A 20678-nucleotide genomic window follows, 5' to 3' on the forward strand; every position below is an offset into this window, starting at 1 on the left:
ATTTCCGAACGTAAATCAAATTTACTTTCAATTTTCTTCCAATATCCTCAATTTCAACACAATATAATTGAATTTCCACAATGAATTTAGCAAAAAATTAATTTTTATGTAAAAATAAGTAGGTTTTGTTGTCTAGCATAGGTTATAAGTGAGGTTAGGTCGTGTCTGGGGAGTTTCCGAGAGTTCTGGCGTCTGTTTTCACCCTCTTTGCCCCCGCAAAGAGCATCGAACGTGTTTTCGCCCGCCGACGTGCACGTCGATCGAGCGAGGTGCAGCGTCGCGACCAGATGAGCCGTGGAGCGAGGTGAAAGGGTCATTGAGCATAAAATTGGCCAGCAGATGCTGCGGATATCCGTCGCACGACGCCGGCAATAAAAAGGCACTAATGACGGTGAGACAGCGGACACTCGGTCGGCAATTAAAATCGATTGAAAACACTAACTTACTACTTGTAACAAAACAAACAATTCAAAATTTTCTTATCTAAGCTGAATTATTATTAATTCCAAGAAAAAAAGAACAAAAATAATTAAAAATTGAATTGAACGCATAAAAAATAATTTTTCTATAAAATTATCTTAAATTTTGCCTTAAACAAACATAAATTCGCCTCTCTCACTAATTACACTTTATGTTTTAATTTAAACGTCGTCGTTAATTAAATAAAAACACTAAAGAGGATAATAATTAATTTCAGCGCTGTATTAGATCGTAATTAACGTCTCGCTGGCCCTGGCGAAGAGTCGAATATGCCATTAGGCCACAGGATCTGCTATCAGAGTCGTTTATTTAATTTTACATTTTTATGGCGCTGCGCGTCGCCGACGACCGGAGACAAAAACCAGCATGCATAATTAAAAAGCTAATTACACAATGAACGCCTGTGTATCCTCAACATCCAACACTCGAAACGCAGAAGAAAAAATTGCGCGCGAATGCCACGTATTAGCATTACAAATTAGTTTTAAATTGCGTCGGAGTATCCTCGGCGTTAAGTAAAAGTTTGCTGTCGCAGCGCGCGATGGGATGAAGCGCAAAAGCATAAAAGCGAAATAAAAGGCGTTAAAAAATGCGAAAAGTGTCGCGTTCGGCGGATAAACTCTAGCCATGATCGATGCGAAACTGCGAAACTGTTTAACAAACTGGTAAACTAGTCGCCGAAGACTAGTTTCCGAAGTAGTTTACGCGGCGAGTTCTTCGGCAGGCAGAGTACTTCAATGATTCGAAAACTTAAAAAGTATCTAGGAGATAAACCCATTGGAAAGTTTGAGAGCCAATCTATCACAATTTAAATTGACAAAATGTGGAGATATTAATGGTTGCCTGAATAAAAATTCAGGAAATCTTTTGTTCTAAATAAATATTTGGAATTTTTTTTTAAATTTAACAATAAATAACAAAAAATAAAAAATTAACTCATCAAATTTAATTTTGAAGAAAAATACCTCACAAAAACGTCCTGTATAAATTAAATCGTGCACCCATACATGAGATCCTATTAGACTTGGAAACTCAACGGGGAGAATAAGGATTCCTATCGATTGGTCTCGCCCTTTCATAATGTGTCGGCCGCCCGGCAGTGTAGCCTGGCGTAATAAGTCGACTTGTATTCACTGCTCACTGAATAAGTTTACAACTTTCACAATAACTTATTTTTTCGGTTCAATATCGGCCGTGAAAACGGCCGAGACGTGCGCAAACGCTTTGCCGGCGATTGCGGGGGATGAATGCAAAGAAACGATAGCCGGGACAAAAAAGTCATTAATTTTCTGGGCCGGGACAGCGGACGGTCGGGTTGCGTGGAAAATTTCTTTTCATTTTCGTTTTTAGTCGTAGGTTTCTTTTATGTTGCCCGGCGCCTTCACCATTATACAATAAAGGGAAAAAAACTTTGCAACTTTTTTAAACAAGCGTTTCACTGCTTACTAACGCAAACATGAAATATAATAATTTGATAAATAACAATAACATTAATTATTTATTGTGTAGGAAGATTTAAAATTGAAAAAAATGCATATTTTCGAAAAATTTTAAAAAATTTAGAAAGTAAAACTGAAAATAATACGATTATTAAATACGTTTTTAACTTAATTTTATTTCGAATTTGGTTTTCGTGTTGAAATATTTATAGATATCAGCGCATCAAGAAAAGTTAATGTAAATTATGTTTGAAAAACGCTGAAAGCATTCGATAAACTTGGATCAACAACATCGACTTGCGCCGCTAGTGTTAAAAATCGCGCGATAAAAGCATTCGAAGCTCGGTCGTGAAACTTTCGCCGAGGTGCACGTCGGTAAACAAAGCCATCATACAATCCTAACTCAACACAATTTACACTCGGGGCGGCGTTCCAGGCACACGTCAACAAACAGCGCACCACTTCCATCATTCCACCACGGTTGTGATAAATAAAAATTAAATGCAAACAAGTTCTAATCATAGTTATGTTACGATTAAATTATGTTATAATGACCAAACAAGCACCAAACTTAACTGATGCATAATTGGTTCAAAATTGATGCTTTTTATGAGATTGTTGCACAGAAGAACTTGAGGGATATATAAAGTAATAGAATGGACGAGAAAATGCATCATGCATGATCAAAAATGCATTAGCACCATATTTCAAGAACGCTCGGAATAACGACGGCGCATTTTTACATCGCAGGATGCGAGGCAAATCGAACGCCGGAGCGCCCAACCCTGGGCACCTCTTGAAAATAGACGCATAAAAAGCTGAAAATACGTCCGACGTTTTCTACTTCTTCTTCAAAACGTAGTAAGTGAAATGCTTTCTAGTTTCAGCATACGTGAGTGAATTTTTAATAACCGAAAACGCTTGAAACACGAAAAAACGTGTTTAAGGGCACAAATATCACAAAATGAACAAAAAATTGGAATTTTTCAAATTTTGATAATAATTTTTTTCGACGTTTTTTGATAGTGAATATCTTCTAAACTAAAAGCGCTAGAATCTAACGAATTGCAGATTATGAAAGATTGGAAAATTCTCTATTAGATTGGAATATAAAATAATTAAATATCGAAGGGTAAAAAGGCGAAAAATAAGATTAAAAGTGCTAAAAATGGAAATGTTTCAAATTTTGACGATTTTTTACAATTGCGAATATCTCGTAAACCAAAAGAAATAGAAAGGAACGAATCGCAGGGTCTTAAACTAGGGACAATTCTCGATCAAATAAGCTAGTTAAATTGGAAATCTAAGGAATGCTTGATAATTTTTATCGACGTTTCTTTTTTTTTTTAATTTAAAATCGCAACATAAAACAATCAAACCTAAAAATCAGTAACCAAGTTAATAATTATTTATAAATGTACCAAAAAGCATAAAAAGAAACTTTAGTAAAATATTAATAACTAACAAAATCTATTAGCAGCGAACGCTATTTGCCGTTAGTTTCGTTTGAATGTCAAACATGACTACACGTTGCTTTGAACTCAATTCCAGTCTACGTCTCGCGTGTTTGCATTTTCGCATTTTTTCATTAATCGCATCGTTGGCGTCGTCCGCGCGCAATTTTTTGCGTGTTTGGCGCCGTTTTGCGCCGTAATTTACCAGCGCTCGCACAGTTTTACAGCGCGTCCGCTAATACCTGCATACCATACCGACCGACATTCATATTCGAGCAAATTCGAGCAAAATTCAATAACGGAGCAAAGAGCACACGGGCAACGAATACGCGTATACATAATGCACACACATGAGAACATGCTACCACGACAAAGTGTACCTCCGCGAAAACGCGGAACATGTGAAGAGTAAAAGCATCCAAAGGGTAAATAAACCAGCGAGTGCCTTCCAGTTACAGCCGCAACAGACAGACAGCTTCTGCCGCAAACGAAACCAAACATACGAGCCCGGCGAGCAACAAAATGCTTCGAAATTAGACTGCATGTGAACAACGCTGCTTGAAAACATCATATTGTTTTCTTATTCGGGATAAAGTTAACATAACATTATTTTGGCATTTTCATATTTTATGTTTTGATTGTTTAAATGGAATTAACATACTCAGGTAGATACGGAAAGGTGTTTTAATGGGTTTTAATTTAGTCAGGGAAAAGAGGAGTATATTCATATTATTCCCTTGAGTGAGTAATTTAAAAACAATTTAATAAAATAAAGAGAAATTTGAAATTAATTATTAAAAAATCTTCTTTATCTTTAAAATTAATAAAAAAAGTAAAGAAACCGGTGTAAATTCCATCATGTGACTAAAACCCGTGACTAAAGTACTTTAGTCACAGCCTTGGCCGTTCATGTTTAAAGTATCACTTTAACTGATGACTCAAACAATGTAAAATATAAAAATAAATTCATTAAAATAAATTGAAAGCACGTAAATGATGATTTATATTTAAGTAGTGGGCAACTCAGTGTGTACTCGTACATGCGTCTGCGTGTTGGGGGTGTCTCACCGCAAACCCTTCGCGCCGCAAAACCGAACAGTAAACTTCGCCCAAACTGCGCTCAGTTACGCGCCGCCGCCCGCTTGCCCCGTCGAATAGATCTGGATCTCGCGGCCTCCGGTTGCATGCTTTATGGATAAGATAACTTCCAATTTCGGGGGCCGGAAACTCCGGGAAACTGCACGCTGCACGCGCGCGACCGCAGCGCATCAAGATACGCGCGCGCTCAAAGGCAACAGAGGCATAAATACATCCTCCGTGGCGCAAGGAGAATGGCCGCAAATCCAGCTAATAAATATCCGAGTAGTGAGCAGCAGCGGCACGGACTTACACATCAAATCAAAAATTAAGTTTTCAAGTTATATGCGTATTATGAACAAATAACTTTCGAGTTTAAGTTTAATTCAACAATTTGCCACTTTTAATTTTAAATTTAGTGAAAAAACCAAGAATTTATGTTATTAAAAACAAATTTCCTTAATTTATAACATGAAAAAAATAAAAGGAAAAGATTGTGTCTGCTACGTCTGGCCTATTTATAGTAAATCTTATTATCTGCAGCAACCACACGCTGTAGCAGAGGTGGAGGCGCCGGTCTCGCACGCCAACTTACGTCCCCTTTATGAGCCTCTTCTGGAAACCGCGCAGACAAAGTCTCGTCTGGCCCATTCCGCTCCATTCCCACCCATTCTAACACAATTCTAATCTCTCCGACATTTTTTCCTCCTTTACCTCTCTCGCACACACACAACACACACACAAACACACACAGTGAAACTCAAAGCTCAGGTTTTGGGTTTTAGGGTCGGTGGTTTGTGGTTTACATTCGAAGAGGTTTATGCTTATTTTTATGTTAACCCAAGATAACATCCCCGTGGGGTGGCGGCGGGTCGAAACGTGCGAAGGTACGAGCAACGTAATTATGACGTGAGCTTTCGAGTTTTGAGCTTGAGGCGTAATAAATGGAAACCTACACCGCACACACATAACCTGACATTGTCGGAGGGCGAATGCGGTTAATAGTAGCGACTAGCAGGAGAAAATAGAAATAAAAACCAGAGAAACGGATGAAAACGAGAAAATAGGTTTTGTTGCGTGGGATGCGGGATTGGGATTAGAGCTTTGGATGGCGGGAAGAAAATGGAGTTGTAGAGCACAACATTTTACGACGTTATGACAGCCGTTGTGATGTGATATCATAGCTGATTACAGAATAATAGATAACTCACCATCAAAAAGAGTAACGATTCTTTCACATACCTGTAACAGAAAAAACAACATAAATTAGTAATTAATTAACTGAGTTAATTTTGTGGTACATTTGTGGGGTGTGTTGTGTGGTTACAAATAAATGTTTCATGGTAAATGAAGAGAATGGTATCCAATCGTAAATAGATGTGCAATATTTGTGACTGTGGCGAAGCGCATGAACGCATTGAACAAGAATCGGCAACACGGAATTTCCATGTTCGGCGCTGCGGTTCGTGTCGCAGCGATGTTAGGCAATTTACAGCACGTTTATTGTTGTTATCGATAAACTACCAACCCCTTCGACATACGTGGCTGACAATATCCCACATCGAAAATGTTCCGCTTGTAATTTCATGAAAATCTAGTTAAACCTGTTTTTTACAAAAAAATTTAAAAAATAAAAAAATTGCGGTAAAAATAATCAGTAAAACAGTCAGGTATCAATTAACCCGTTTTCATTCTGCGCACATAGACCTAAATTCAAGATAAGTTGTGCTCAACTGGCCAAGTATAAATGTACAATATAATTCAAGGACTCTGCCGACTCTATCGACCAGTCCAGTTCAAGCCCACAAGAAATGAGCAACCCCCTTCAAAAGCAAAACAACCCTCCAGGACGTGCGAAAGGTGTGCGCAAAGAAGAGCGTCGAAGATTCGCAAAAACTCGACATTATCGAACGTTTAAACATCAACCACCCACACCCACCGACCGGATGTACTCGAGTGGCGAGCCACCCTCAGTTTTAAGATCGCCCTCGAGGGTTAACTTTACACCTTGGACGCGCGCCGCGTGCGCCCGTCACCTAAGTGAGTAAGTAAGAAAAGAAGAGTGTGTTTACACGAATACTTTAACTTCCATCCTCCTCAACCCGTAAGATATAGTACTCCTGATCGTTATTTTTTCCAGCGAGTAAACAACAACAAAAAGTTAACAAGAAACAAACAGATGCGACTATTAGGCGGAAATTTATTCGCGCAAAAAGTGCGAAACAGGAACAATTGTCAGGGGAAATCAAAGAAAAATATTTCCACTTTCACACTGCCGGTGTTATGATTTAAAATTTATAAATAAATGATAGTGTTTGAGGCGGTCGGTTAGTGATTACTGATTGCATGCCGATTAAATATTTAAATGCCAGCATGTGCACGCAAACTTGTAAATGCAAAGTGCAAAATAATCGTGTGTTGCAAATTCCCTAAATACACGCGTAAACTATTTAGTCGATCAATACACTTCTAATAACATTTTCGCCATCAGAATAATTTTAATTAAAATAAGTAAATGATAAAAATAAAATTTTTATACATCAACTAGCGCCACCTATATTTTAATAGCTATAAAATTCATTAAAAAATCATAAAAATTTCAAAATTAAAAAAAAATCTAAAATCAAACCTAAAATAATAATCTTATAAGTAGAAACTAGCTCCATCTATGAAATAATAGGCGTGAAAAAATGTTTTGTGTTTATCATGCAATTTTCAAGCTTCACCCGAATGGAAATTACGCAAACGTCGAGTATATCGATAAAACGATCGGGTTCACATGGCGTGATAAGTAAATTACGCCATTAGCGTTAACAGCAACAATTTGTAGCCGTTATTTACTGCAGGCGGCGTGTGCATTATTGATTTCGCAATGGCACCATCCATGCCGCCCACCGAAATGCTGCAGATCGCGCGTGCATTATTTAAATCCGAAAATCCACAATTCAAATCCTAATCCCGTCGGCCTAATCTCGCCCAGTGCCTAGCGCACAATGTCGCTAACATCATGAGCACGATCAGTAAACATCGACAGATACAATGCCCGGAGTGGTTCACGTAGAATTATAGGCGATTGTTGAATTAATTAACAAAATTATCAAATAATCTGTATTATTCTATTGACTACGAACTGTGAAAACTATAAACAACAAATTTATTTCTCAAAAATTAAAAATTTAATTGGACAATGCTTTGAGTTGCGGTACAAGCATCGAACATTACTAATATGCATGCATATCTCTATAATTTGATTTATTTTGCTTAAAAAATACTTTTTCCTAGTAAAAGTCAATCTTTATTTTGCATACTATGAGTTTTTTCTTCTTTTTGGTTACAATTCGTCTTCTCCTGAAAGTGTTCCATCATTTCATTCGGTTTTCACCGCCGTGCGTTTTCTTTTCTTCACATCTTCCTTTCAATAAATCGCTCATCGCAGCCGCGTTCGTTCGGATATTACAACGCGAAAGTGCTTTTGTTAAACGCGCGCTCAGTTTTCCCCTCGTCCATTGCCTGATTCCGCATTCTCGTACCTCCGACTTCGGCGGCGCAATTTTATGGTTGCCACTAACGCGCGCCGCGAACAAAAGCATCTCCACAGGACGAAGGTCGGGCAGGACCAAAAAAAAACCTCCACTACCGCCGACCAAGAGCCGATATTAAGTTATTATCGTAGATATATTGAAAGATTGAGACGTAGACTATAGACTAGAGGTTAGCGAGGTTTTTTTATCTCAAAAAACATAAATCAAATCAAATTCGATATTAGATTTTACATTAGAATTATTAGATTTCAGAGGGTAGTAAATTTTTGGACGTACGCAAAAATGCTTGACCTACTCGTAATAGGCAACGTAAAAGATGATAAAATAAGAATTTTTAAAGTGAAAAAAAATCAATAAAGAGTAACAGCGTATAATGTGAAATTTATGTGCGAATAGCGCTTGAAATCGAATAATATCGGAAATTTAAGATGTCGACTTGTCAAAGAGGATCATACTTTACGTATATTGCATTCGGCGTCGCCGCCACCGCCAACGGCAAACCGACAACTCACTATTAAAGTAAATACCGCGGTAGACCCACCCACGCACACACATACCGAGCCTGGCAGGTGTGCCATAGTAAACCGAGCCAAACAAACTCAAGTCAGGGATACTCATATTTTACGAACAACTTCAATCGAATTTTATAACGTTTTATATCGCCTTATAATGGTTATTATAACGCAGTATAATAAAATACTCAAAATCTTTTTTATTTTAATTTCTTGAGGTTAGAATTTAAAAATTTATTTTTTGAGTCTAACAAACGTCAATCCATTTTTATATATTCACATATTCAGTGAAATGTTTCATTCCCTGCCGTTTGTCCGATTAAGGTTTTAATTTGACGCGGCGGTGCGAAAAGTTTGCGCCATTGCGCCTCGCATGAAAATCTCATGCGTCATATTACCACATCTGTATGCGAATGCAGCGCCGCAGTTTTATCGCGTTCGGCAAACTATTGTTTTAATGCCACGCGGCGCTTTATTTGTTAATTAAATATTTTATCAGACTCGTTTGAAACTTTCCACTTTGAGATAATTTATCCAAATGCATAAAAATTTTAACTATTAGCATAAAATAGGTTATGATGGTTTATAATCTTTATTAGCACGTCAACCGCTAGATGTCGCTTTTCTATTTTTGCATTGGTAACTTAATATTATGCATACAATCGCATGCTGAAAAACAAGTCTGCATGCAAATGAGAAAATTATCGCAGCTCACAAAAAACGCAACGGAAATATTCTAATAAGGGTGTAAAACGTGTGGTCACAACACAGTTTATTAAAGGGTGTAATTTAGTTGTTGTTAGTTATGACCAGCAGTTTTCCCTGAGTATCAGTTGTCTTAATTATGCACAAAAATACAAAAAATAAAAAATATACAAAGCTTTAATAACTAACGTATAAATATAGTTATTGTGAAGTAGGTATTCATAAAATTAATTCAATAAAACCAACTTTTTGAAGTTTCTGTACATAATAACAGTTATTGTTGAATGGTTGATAAGTAATAATGTAATGGATCGAATTGATCAAATGGATCGTCCGGGCACAAAGGAAACTCATTCAGGCTTTATATTCGGCTAACACGCGATGAAATTCTTAGTGAATGGTGAAGTTGTGTAGTTTTTAAAAGCGCTTTTAGAAAGTTTTCTATTTGGTGTCAAATGTAGTGTTTCATTGTTTCATTGCAGCTTTTATTACAGTGGTATGTGGAGGTTATGTGAGTTTATGAGTTGCTATAAATGCCGGGGGTGAATTTAGCATTTTGTGAGTGGAATTAATTCGATGCCGGGTGCATCCGATGGAATTTAGTATTTGCAATTTCGGTAAATTATAATCAATTTAGAATTCATACACAATTTGTATGTTTGGAGTGTAATTATAACAATATAATGAAATATGAAGTGAAATATGCTTGCGTTGACTGTGTATCAGACACGACATATTAATATTTCAAGATGTCAAGACAACGTTGCATTTTTCCGATTTAAACCTACTGTTTTTCCGCTTCCCGTTTCCCATTATTTTCCATTATTCACAATCCTCCCTACCCGCCGCCCGCTTATTACATTCGTTGCGGATTTCACATTTCGCATTCGAAGACAAAAACGAATCATAAAAACCACGCCGACTGCAAATTCTCCGCCAGTTAACGCTACTATCATCGCAATATGCAAACCAAACTTCAACCTCAACCCAGCGCGGCAACAATTTTGCGTCTTTTCGCATTTCTGCTCCTGGCAATTGCCATGTCAGACGCTGCTCGCGATCTGCCTGCGACAGAAACCAAACGAGCGTTCCTAAGCGATTTCTTAGCCGCGGACAACCCCAATCCTCTCACTCACAACTGGAACATCAACAGATATTATACTCTGCTCATGGAGTGTTGGCCACGGGCCGCCGTTAAAAATTTAATCGCCTCAAATCATCGAATATTTTTCCGTCATTTAGAACTGAAAAATAATGACGAATTAAAAACCGCACCGGATAAATTCAATAATTACGAGATTATTGATTTCGACTGTCCGCAAAGTTGGGACGTGTTATCGACTCAAGTTTGGGACGATCACATTCCCCTGTGCGGTGGATGGGATTCTTCAAACAGATTTTAATCCTCGTCGACGCGGGCAATTTCGCCGAGTTGGGGCGAGTTTTAATGAATCCAAATGGCAGAATTAAAGTGAGCGTCATGAGTCGAGTGATAATTGCCAGACGCATTCATTCAGAGAGATATCAACTTTATCAGGTTTATCGGATATCCAAAGACAGACCATTGGGTAGACATCTTTCTTTCGTCTTAATTAATAACTCTACTTAAACTTGTTGTAGTCTATGAAGATTTCGGTTACTGGAGTATCAATGAAGGTCTTATATTGACCAAACAAAAAGGGGAGATTACCACAAGAAGAAGAAATCTTCAAGGATTGTTTTTTGTCATTTCATCTACTCTAGAGCATCCGGAAACAATAAACTACTACAACACAATAAAGTAAGTAATTTGATTATAATCTTCATTTGTTAATTCTATAGAATTATTTAGATATCCGGAAACTGATTCAGTGATAAAACAATCTTATGCCATGTTCGCAAATCTGGTTGATATTGTCAATATGACCTATGCCAATGTGTTCCACAATAGTTTTGGGCATTATAATGCCACAACTAAAAAATGGACAGGTCATAGCGAATCGTTAAGAAGTGGTGCATCAAATTACAGCGGTATACAAAACCCATCAAATTATTTCCTGAATTTAATTTTATTTTATTATTATTCTAGCATCAGCAATGGTAGTGATGAAACAAAGACTACCCATAATGGATTTTGTCATTCAGATCTCGCAAAGAGTCAAAATCAAATTCATCTTTAAAAATCCTCCCACATCCTATGTTAAAGACATCTTCATTATATCATTCCACAATCACGTGTGGTACGCCCTTTTTGCAACATTCCTATTACACTGTATCTTCATAGGATATCTGCTAAATATCGAAAAAAAATATTTTGATAACACTACAGGTGATGCTAAAGATGGAGCTTTAGTCACATTAGAGTCCATCAGTCAACAAGGATCAGTAGTAACAACCAAAACCCTATCAGGAGCAATACTATTCTTTGTTCTATCATTAGCATGCATGTTTTTCTACAATGCTTACTCTAGCAGTATAGTAACACTCTTACAAAGCACGACTAGTATCAATACAATTGAAGAACTATTAAACAGTCCATTTGAAGTTGGAGCTGAAGACACAATCTACATCAAACACTTCATGAGAGTTGATACAGATCCAGTAAGAAAAGCCCTGTATGATACTAAAGTAACTGAACATGGTTTCCTGAATTTAAAAGAAGGTCTCGATAGAATGCGTAAAGGTGGATATGCATTTCACATAGAGAAGAACCCTGCGTATTATTATATTCTGCGTCATTTTGATATCAACGAGATATGCTCCCTGCAACGTATAGAAGCATTGTATCTACCATCACATTTGATATACATTCCAATGTATAAAGCTTCACCATATAAGAAAATCAAAAAAGTCGGGTAATGGCTGCTATTATATTCTTAGTACAATTTTTAGAAGAATTCATTTTTAATTTTAGTGCTTTTCGAATATTAGAAACAGGATTACATCTACGTCAAGTGAAGCTCTTTGACCCGGAACCCAAATGTACTGGAATAGCACCCTCATTCAAAACAATCGAGCTGGTTGATGTCCAGACTGCTTTCGTGACATTCTTGATTGGTTTAGGTATGACTATCTGCGTCTTTACTGTAGAATTGCTTTACCATCATAGACACACTTTAATGATGAAATTTAACAAACCTAAACGTGCTTCAATTTTATTTGAAGCTTGAAATGTATTGAATTAAAATAAAAATAACAGTGGAATTTATTAGTGTAACACTATAACTCTGTCGGTATTGAAAAATATATCTTCAATGGTGCTGCACCTAACAAAGCGTCGACGTAACAACGATACGCCATTAAATTTTTCCGTCTTTTCGACTATTCTTACAATTTTTCACTCCGAGAAGAAGAGCTTGGGAAAGCTTTCATCCATTCTTACTCAATAATAATGATAAATCGTGATATTTTGATATTTTCTGCTCACAAATAAAGACTCTACAAACATCTGTTTCCTGCGATACAAATGTCAAAAAAACCGGTGCTGGTAAATAGAATTATCCATTAGACGGAATTGCTTTTTGATCCGGCACAACAGGGTTGATAGACACACAATTTCAAGGATCTTAGTTCACAGGAGTTTTATCCCTCATCCTTTATCCTGGAAATGTTTACTCCTGCTAGTATATCGTCAACATTTGCTATTATTTGGAAATTTTAAATTCTGATCAATGTTTAAATATATTTTCAATAAAATGATGAGGCGGGTTTGTGATCCGGAGATCGGAATCGGATAAACATATCCCTTTTCATTTTGTTGCCCATTACGAGAAGAAACGGGTCGTGTGGTGCCGGAAATCGGGGAACGACCTTTCTATAATAGGATTGCCCAACGAATTTCCGGAAATAAAAAGACCTAAACCACAAACATATCAAAATAACAACAAAACCCAAAAATAATAGGATATAAGAGGTTTGAAATATAAAATAATAAACCTGTTACCTATTTAGTTTTTTTTTAGTATTTTCTCTGCTAATTGGGTAGAACAAGCCGTGAATGAGCAAAAAAAAGCAATTTTAGTGATTTGTTTCCAAAGACTTTTTGGCAAAAATAAAAATGTACATTGTTTGCCCGACCAAAAACCGGAAACTAGTCGAAAAACAGGAAGCGCAACCAAGGAAGTAATGAAAAATTCCACGGAGAAAAATAATTTTTAAGAGCGCAGTAATTAAGATTTTTTTGTCCACTTTTTCCACTTCTTGGCGGGCCCGTTGTCATCCCGGCCATTTTTCTCCCCCGGCAGCAAAAGCCCGCGAGGCGCATTAGACGTTCAGCCTCTCATCGTTTGTTTTTTACCCGCTTCTCCGGTGTCTTGTTGGCTTGGCGTAATTTTTATGCGATTTTTTGCGCGCCGCATAATTCCCAAAACAAGAAAGCAACAAAGCAAGCACTGCATAAATCTTCACCGGAGGTAACATCAACATTAAGACCAAGACGGCTGAGCAAAGTGCCATTAGAATTTATTCCTTGCGGCGGTGCTAACAACAAACACATAAATAACGTAAATAACGCAAAAACGTGTACTCAATCAACAATAGAAATGTTTGAACACAGAGAAAAACGCCGTGAAAGGCATGAAAGAAAACGAAACCTTTTGTTCCACGACCGCAAAGCTCAGTCAGCTGTTGAGGTCTGTATTTATAAGGTTTTAATACATTTTACCGCACACCAGCGCGGGTGTGCATAAAGAATGATGGTGCGGTGTGTGCGGGGGTGGGTTCGGGGCGTGACAGGTACGGCGAGAAAAACGATGGTCATAAGTCACCTTTGCTTCTGAGGGGCGGCCGCGCCGGACGCGTAACAAAGGCGCTTTCGGACAGCCGCCGGCCGGGGCCGTTACAATACAATTGATCTGACACACAATGGCCACCAATCAGCCGATCGGCTCGCTAAACGACGCCGACGATACATCACCCCTTCCAAAATCCACGCCAAACCACCAAAACCGGAACTAAATTCCAAACAAAGCGATATTGGCTTATCTTTAAAAACTATATCCTTAATCAAACCGGAAAAAGTATTTACAACTGAAACTCCAACCCGGAACACTCATCAGGATAATTTCATGTTTGTGAATGACTTGTGAAAAGTGTACGCGTCGTCGACGCGGATTTATCAGCCTGCCTTAGATTTGCTTTGATCCAGCAAATTTACTTTAAGGTCGTCGCGTGCTCGTCTGCTTCGCGATGCGCTCACGGCTCGATTCCTCCGACTCGTGTCTGAAGTCGTCTCGGATTAACTCGCCGAACGTGAACGGTGAACACAAAGCGTCGAAAATCGCATTTTTTACGTGTCTTCGGCCCGCAAAAAACACTTCACGTCGACGCAGTCAAAACCAAATATCGAAAATAAAGTTAGAAAATAATTTGTTTACTCAAACGTGATTTCATACGCATTCTGAACATTTTTCTATTCTCGTGGTTGCAAAATCATAAAATACCTTTATCTCAGTCAAATAATTATCAAAGAAACTAAATCAAAACTTGATTCACCTACTTCTGTAAGCCGCTGTTGTACACTTATGGCACATCCTGAAACTTAAAGTTTTCGCTCACGTGCCATCATAAAAGTGTCGATGTCCTATTATATTCGTACGTGTGAAGTCATGCTTCACTGCATCTTTTACAGTACGCATACGACCGATGAATTTTAATCAGCAAAAAGCGTCTCGCCAGGAATTTTCAAAGCGAACATTTTTTCAGCAACTAACTTCACGAAAATATAAAACTTGAGAGACAAAAAAAAACAGTAATAAAAACGTCGTGCGTATATAGAATTGTACGTCATGTCCTTTGCGGAGAGAAATTTATAACGCCCATGTGATAAGAGGACAGTTTATTTGATGTTCTTCAGCATAAGTGTTGATTTTTATTTGGCGCTCATAATGATAACAGCACACGGCGGAATATTAGTGAAAAAGTTACGTGAATAAAATAATTCCACGAAAATCTATCTATAAATAAATCGTAAGTAATATTTTATTTATATTTTTAATATTAGAGTAGTATTTTAGTTGTAAGCTTTTATTTTGACATATTAATTCCGTGCGTGGCATTTTTTGAAAAAAAAATTGTGTATTTCGCGAATTATTGTAAATGCATTCGAATGTTATCGATTTTAGTAAGTAATGGTTTATATTGTTTATTATATTGATGGTGGCGAAGAGCACTAGCTATATTGTGGAACACGAATGCGGCATTTTCGGCGGAATGTTTGCTTTCAGTTTGACGCAAAACACGAGGCTATAAACTAGCAAACGCGGCAAATATATCAAAATGTTGTGCGCGGCACATGCAAAGTGCAAACACGCCGATAAAAATTCACACATACACTCAACATATTCCGTAATTGCAGAAAATGCAAAAATATATATTTGTGAAATTCAAATTTCACGTCAATTTAGTGTTTGTGCTTTTGTGATTCTGAAAAATGTGCGTCCAGAGCTGCACAGGTGGGCGAAAATAAAATATTTATAATCTATTTGTTAATACTCCACTGTCTGTTCCAGATGTGGGTGAATGGCCTTCTGCGAATATCAATTTTGATTACAATTCAAAGTTTAGTCCTTGCGAGACCTGACTCCAGGATCGATGATGATTACGACGACGACTTTGTGCCTGGTGGCAGGCTACTGGGAGATGTTATAACTGTTGCTGGAGATGTTGTGGAAGATGTTCTTGTGGGTGGAGAGGGTACTACTACTACTCCACAACCAACAACTACGGTTACTACTCCAACAACAACAGTTCCGACCACAACTCCTACGACTACTCCAACAACGACTCCTACTACTCCTACTTCTACAACTGTTACAACTCCCACGACTGCAACGACACCTACTACTGGAACAACACCAACAACTACTCCAACGGGTCCAACGACCCCTACTGGAACAACTCCTACAACACCAACTACTACAGCTACAACTCCAACAACAACTCCTACAACAGCTACAACTCCAACAACAACTCCTACTACTCCTACGACACCTACAACTCATACAACCACTGCTACAACTCAAACAACAACTCCTACAACCGTTACCACCACTCCTCCAACAGTTACTACAACTCCTACAACTCCCCACACTACTTCAACAACAACAGATCCAACTGCTACTACCCCAACTGCAACCACAACTGATCCAACTGCAACAACACCAGATCCTACAGCAACCACAACAATAGATCCTTCTGCAAGTACCACTGCTGTTAGCACAACTACAGCAGCACCGAATGGTGCCCTTCAAAATATTCTAGCCTGGGCGGCTGCAATTGGAGCAGGATTATTCGTAAACGCTCCAATGATAAGAGCCGCTATATTGTTTGCTGTAGCACTCATGGCGCTTACAGGACCTCTGAATATTTTCGGTGTCATGATAATTTTCTTTGTTCAGATGATCAGACCCTTCTTACCAATATAAAACTAACTTACTCACAACAATGTAATAAATATCAAATCAATAAAACAGTGGAATATTGTTCAAAATTCTTCAAATTTAAATTTAACCTATAACACCATGAATATGATAAACTACATGAAAACAATAACAATTTCCTCTTATTTTTTAGATGGATATCAAACTATTGGTGGGTCTCACCATAATTTTCACCCTTTTTCCTGGGAGTATCACACAGACCTCAACCCCAACCCCTACTCCAACCCCCACCCCAACTGGTAGCAGTACAACAACTTCAACAGCAACAACAAATACGGGAAGTTCTACAAACTCTTCCCCAACATCATCTACAACTCCAACCAGTACCACAAGTGGTAGTAGTACTTCTGGTGGTAGCACATCTACAACAACACCTAATCCATCTGATCCAACAAGTTCAACTGGTACAGGTAGTACCACAGTTAGCTCAGGTAGTACAACTTCATCGACCACTGTGTCCACAACCACAAAGCTCACAACAACCACCACCCCACGACCCACAACGGCATTATTTGTACGTCCAACATACATGAACCCAACTCTAAGTGAATGGCTCATTTTGATGGTTACAATTGGCCTTCCATCGATGCCTGTAATCATCGTGGGCATGGTCATTATGATCGGAGCTTATATTTTAACAGTCCCTCCGACTATTGTAATGTATATTTATATTTCTATTGAACAATATCTTGGAATGTTTAAATTTTAAAAGGAAAAACAGAGGAAAAGGTAAAAAACACACTTTATTATTATTAGAAATATATGTAGTGGTTAAACAACAGTAGTTAGTCAAAGATGCAACAGGAACTCGCATGTGCTTCAGGTGGTAGATAAAATCTTAATCCGAATCATTTATATTAATCACTGTCACTCCTTGTAACTGCCTGCAATTCAAGCGTTGATTTTTATTTGCAACGTTTGATCTAATTGAAGGCACTAATCAAACGTCTGCTCAGTTATAAGCTAATTATCCGCGGTTAATTACGCGAGTCTAGTCAGCCCGACCTTCGAGAGGGTTCTGTTTACACAACGGCAACATGCCCTTCACCTTCAAACTCCTTCAAGTCCTTCAAACCTCACCAACACAAACCATTACAACAAATTTCCGTAATATGCACGTAAATTATATTAGGTGAAAGCTCCCGAGTTTCCAAGCTTTATACTCGTGAAGATATGTATTGTCATTTGTTTATTTAATGATATTTCTACAACGTACCTGATTGCGAACGTTGATCACCAACTGCTGGCTAGCAGGATCACAAAACAGCACGAGAAGCAGTCCGCACAGAGTCACGCACAGCCTGCATGCGGACATCTTGTCGCACGTGGTGTTTAATTACAACAACAACGGACGATTGCACGCCATAGTGAACAGCTGACCGGGACGCCGATAAGATGATTTGCGCGTGGGTGGATCTGTCGCGAGCGCCGCTTGATGCCGACTGGCGAAGTAACCGCGTGCAGGCAACTAACGCCGATGAAGCGCACGCGCCGCAGGAATGTCACAACATGTTGGGCATGTTGGAGAAGCATGGTGAACTTGAAAATCGATTGCCCACGACGCAACTTCGGCTGGACTCGGAAAAAAACATTTGATTAATTAAAATCTGATAATGTTTCAAAAGCTTTGATTAATACGTTGTATTGTAGATTATATTGTGAGTTATTTTGTGTTTTGTTAGTTTATGCATCAATCATATGATTTTAAATCTTACAGAGAAACTTTTTGTTATTTTCATGTGTTTGCAATGCTCCTTGATAGATGGCGCGACACTTTTAAACGTCTACTAAAAAACATGATTTTTCGTATATTTTATCAAAAAACGTCCCAATTTCGTTATTATAAACCTCAAAATTATGTTTAAGTATATTTTAAATTTAAATTGCTTTCCCTGTTATAATTAAAATATGAATATCCATGACATTCGTGCCTGTATGTCCTGTTCTTATCAAATAATCAGGTTTCTTCTCCTTAAAATAGTTGTAAGTATCACAATTTTCCAAAAAGGGCTTTGCTTGTTCTTTCTCTTCAGGTGTTAGTCCAACGGGAGCAATCGCCCCAGCCATATCCGTCGGCCCATCTATACCATCAGTTCCACAACTTAAAAAGTAAATCCCTTCACTATCATCACCCTCCAAAATCATCGCCAGCTCCAAAGCAAGATGCATATTCCTCCCACCTTTCCCCTTTTTACCACCAACCACAATCGTTGGTTCACCACCAAAAATCAAACACAAGGGATCACCCACTCGTGAATACTTCATTTTTTCAAATGCAACCATAACCATCGAATCCAACAAATCCTGGTACTGATTTATAGCAATAATTGGCCGACTTTTATATTTGAAGTATTTCACAATCTCCAGATAGAATTCAGCGACATCAGGAACTTTACCATCAATTCTCGTTGTGACCACATCAGCGTAATACCCAAGTTTCTGAGCTTTCTGCGCAGCGGCAGTACATGCCAAGCTATTGTTACCAATGACAAAGTTCTTAACATTACGAAACACTCGTAAAGTCGACGCTGTTGTTTCCTGTGTTTCCTCATGAGAGACAACAGTTTTCAGGTTACGAGACAGACCATCCAAGAGTTCGTATTTGTTTAGAACTGATAAAACATTCATGCATTGAGAAGCTACATGTGGTGCAGTTGGTCCACTTGCAATAATATCCAAGGAATCACCAACCACATCACTGAGGATCAATGAGTAAACCTTAGCTGGATAAGCAATACGTGCCAATCCGCCACCTTTGAATATGGATAACTTTTTACGTACACAGTTCACCTCGAAGATACCAGCTCCTCTGTTGAACAACTCCCTGGTCAAAAGTATTTTTTCATCAAGGGTGACACCTTCTTTAGGTAATGGTAACAGGGCAGATCCACCACCGGATATCAAGACAATAAGCACATCATCATAGTCTAGGCTTTCAACAAGATCATATATTTTCTTTGCTCCTTTCATGGCGTATTCATCGGGTAGATTATGATACGCTCCTTCAAAGACTTCGAATTTTTCAGCGAATAATTGCTCTTTTTTAGTCCCTAGCGCCATCTTACTGACTTCGTGCGTACCTGCGGGGATTGTCAGTATTCCACGTTCGACTTTATCACCGAGGACATTCAAGAGTTCCGAGGCCATGGCAAAGACAGCCTTACCAAAACCGATAATATAGACTGGTTTCTTCAACTCGAAGCTTCTATCCACGATTGTTAAGGTTTGCTTACCGGATTCTTCACTGGTTTTTAGTTTAACGCTGGTTTGTATGAGGTTTGAAGTTTGCACTGAACCCAGTGCAGCCTGGAAGATCTCACGAAGATGGCGTGCTTGGTCCATCATTGCCCTCGACAACACAAACTGTGATAAACGCATTGTTATCAATTTAATAATTACGTCACGTGCATAATCAGAAAATTTAGAAAAATAAAGACTAGCAAGTATAAAGGTTACATTGTCACGTTGATTTTGTTTAGTTATAAACTTCACATGAAGATGGCGCCTTATTAGCATTTGTATATAAATTAATCAAAAAAGAGTAAAAACAATTACGAACCACATTACCATATAGAACATTAATTTTACATTAGTCTGAGTATACACTTCCTCCAAAATACTGTTTTTTGGGATTAATGATGCTTTTTGTAGACACATTAAGCAATCCAGAACATCTGCTTTATTTTTTATTATAAATAATAAAATAACAATCAGTGGGCAATGTATTCAGTTCTCGCCCAACTAGAAATCTTGTAACAACGGTCAAAATGAAGGTATTAAAAATGTTCTTGATGTTGTTGGTGATTTCTGGAAGTGTTGATTATGTCAAGCCACTCAACGCCATTTTGAAGTCGTGGTCGAGCTGTGGTGGCAAAAAATACCCGAATTTCTTGCATATCTTTAACTTTAAACATTTGGGTGATTATGTTCATCGTGTCGATGTGAATTTGACTGGGGAAGTTGAATTTGGAGCCAATTTAAAAGTAATTATTGTAAAATTAGAAAAAATTGAAAATACATGTTTATTGTTGATTTTTTTAGTATAAAACAA

At 38.0% G+C, this 20678-nt stretch overlaps 4 protein-coding genes across 4 annotated transcripts in view; 2 read left to right on the plus strand and 2 right to left on the minus strand.

Annotated features, from left to right (window-relative positions):
* oaf (out at first) overlaps nucleotides 1–18135 on the minus strand; it is a 73663-nt gene extending 55528 nt beyond the window's left edge. Inside the window, exon 1 of the mRNA XM_065301908.1 lies at nucleotides 17844–18135. Within this exon, the coding sequence (XP_065157980.1) occupies nucleotides 17844–17942 (99 nt within the window). The 5' untranslated portion in view covers nucleotides 17943–18135. The remainder of the gene's footprint in view (nucleotides 1–17843) is intronic.
* Nucleotides 10657–13048, plus strand: LOC135791992 (uncharacterized). Its single transcript, XM_065302607.1, has 6 exons — nucleotides 10657–10777; nucleotides 10830–10989; nucleotides 11041–11219; nucleotides 11278–12043; nucleotides 12103–12251; nucleotides 12963–13048. The coding sequence occupies exons 1-6, from the start codon at nucleotides 10657–10659 to the stop codon at nucleotides 13046–13048; spliced, it is 1461 nt and encodes a 486-aa protein (XP_065158679.1).
* Nucleotides 15022–16677, plus strand: LOC135791513 (uncharacterized). Its single transcript, XM_065301906.1, has 2 exons — nucleotides 15022–15155; nucleotides 15698–16677. The coding sequence occupies exon 2, from the start codon at nucleotides 15698–15700 to the stop codon at nucleotides 16610–16612; it is 915 nt and encodes a 304-aa protein (XP_065157978.1). The 5' UTR covers nucleotides 15022–15155; the 3' UTR covers nucleotides 16613–16677.
* A 280-nt stretch (nucleotides 18136–18415) lies between the features above and the next one.
* LOC135791509 (glycerate kinase) lies at nucleotides 18416–20119 on the minus strand. Its single transcript, XM_065301901.1, has one exon. It carries the CDS (start codon nucleotides 20003–20005, stop codon nucleotides 18506–18508), a length of 1500 nt encoding a protein of 499 aa, XP_065157973.1. The 5' UTR covers nucleotides 20006–20119; the 3' UTR covers nucleotides 18416–18505.
* Nucleotides 20120–20678: the final 559 nt, after the last annotated feature.

This window comes from Atheta coriaria, unplaced genomic scaffold (genome assembly GCF_025399875.1).
Source record: "Atheta coriaria isolate IRGN ID8LTWV9N9 unplaced genomic scaffold, Caltech_Dcor_3.1 hic_scaffold_5_pilon, whole genome shotgun sequence".
Lineage (NCBI taxonomy): Eukaryota > Metazoa > Arthropoda > Insecta > Coleoptera > Staphylinidae > Dalotia > Dalotia coriaria.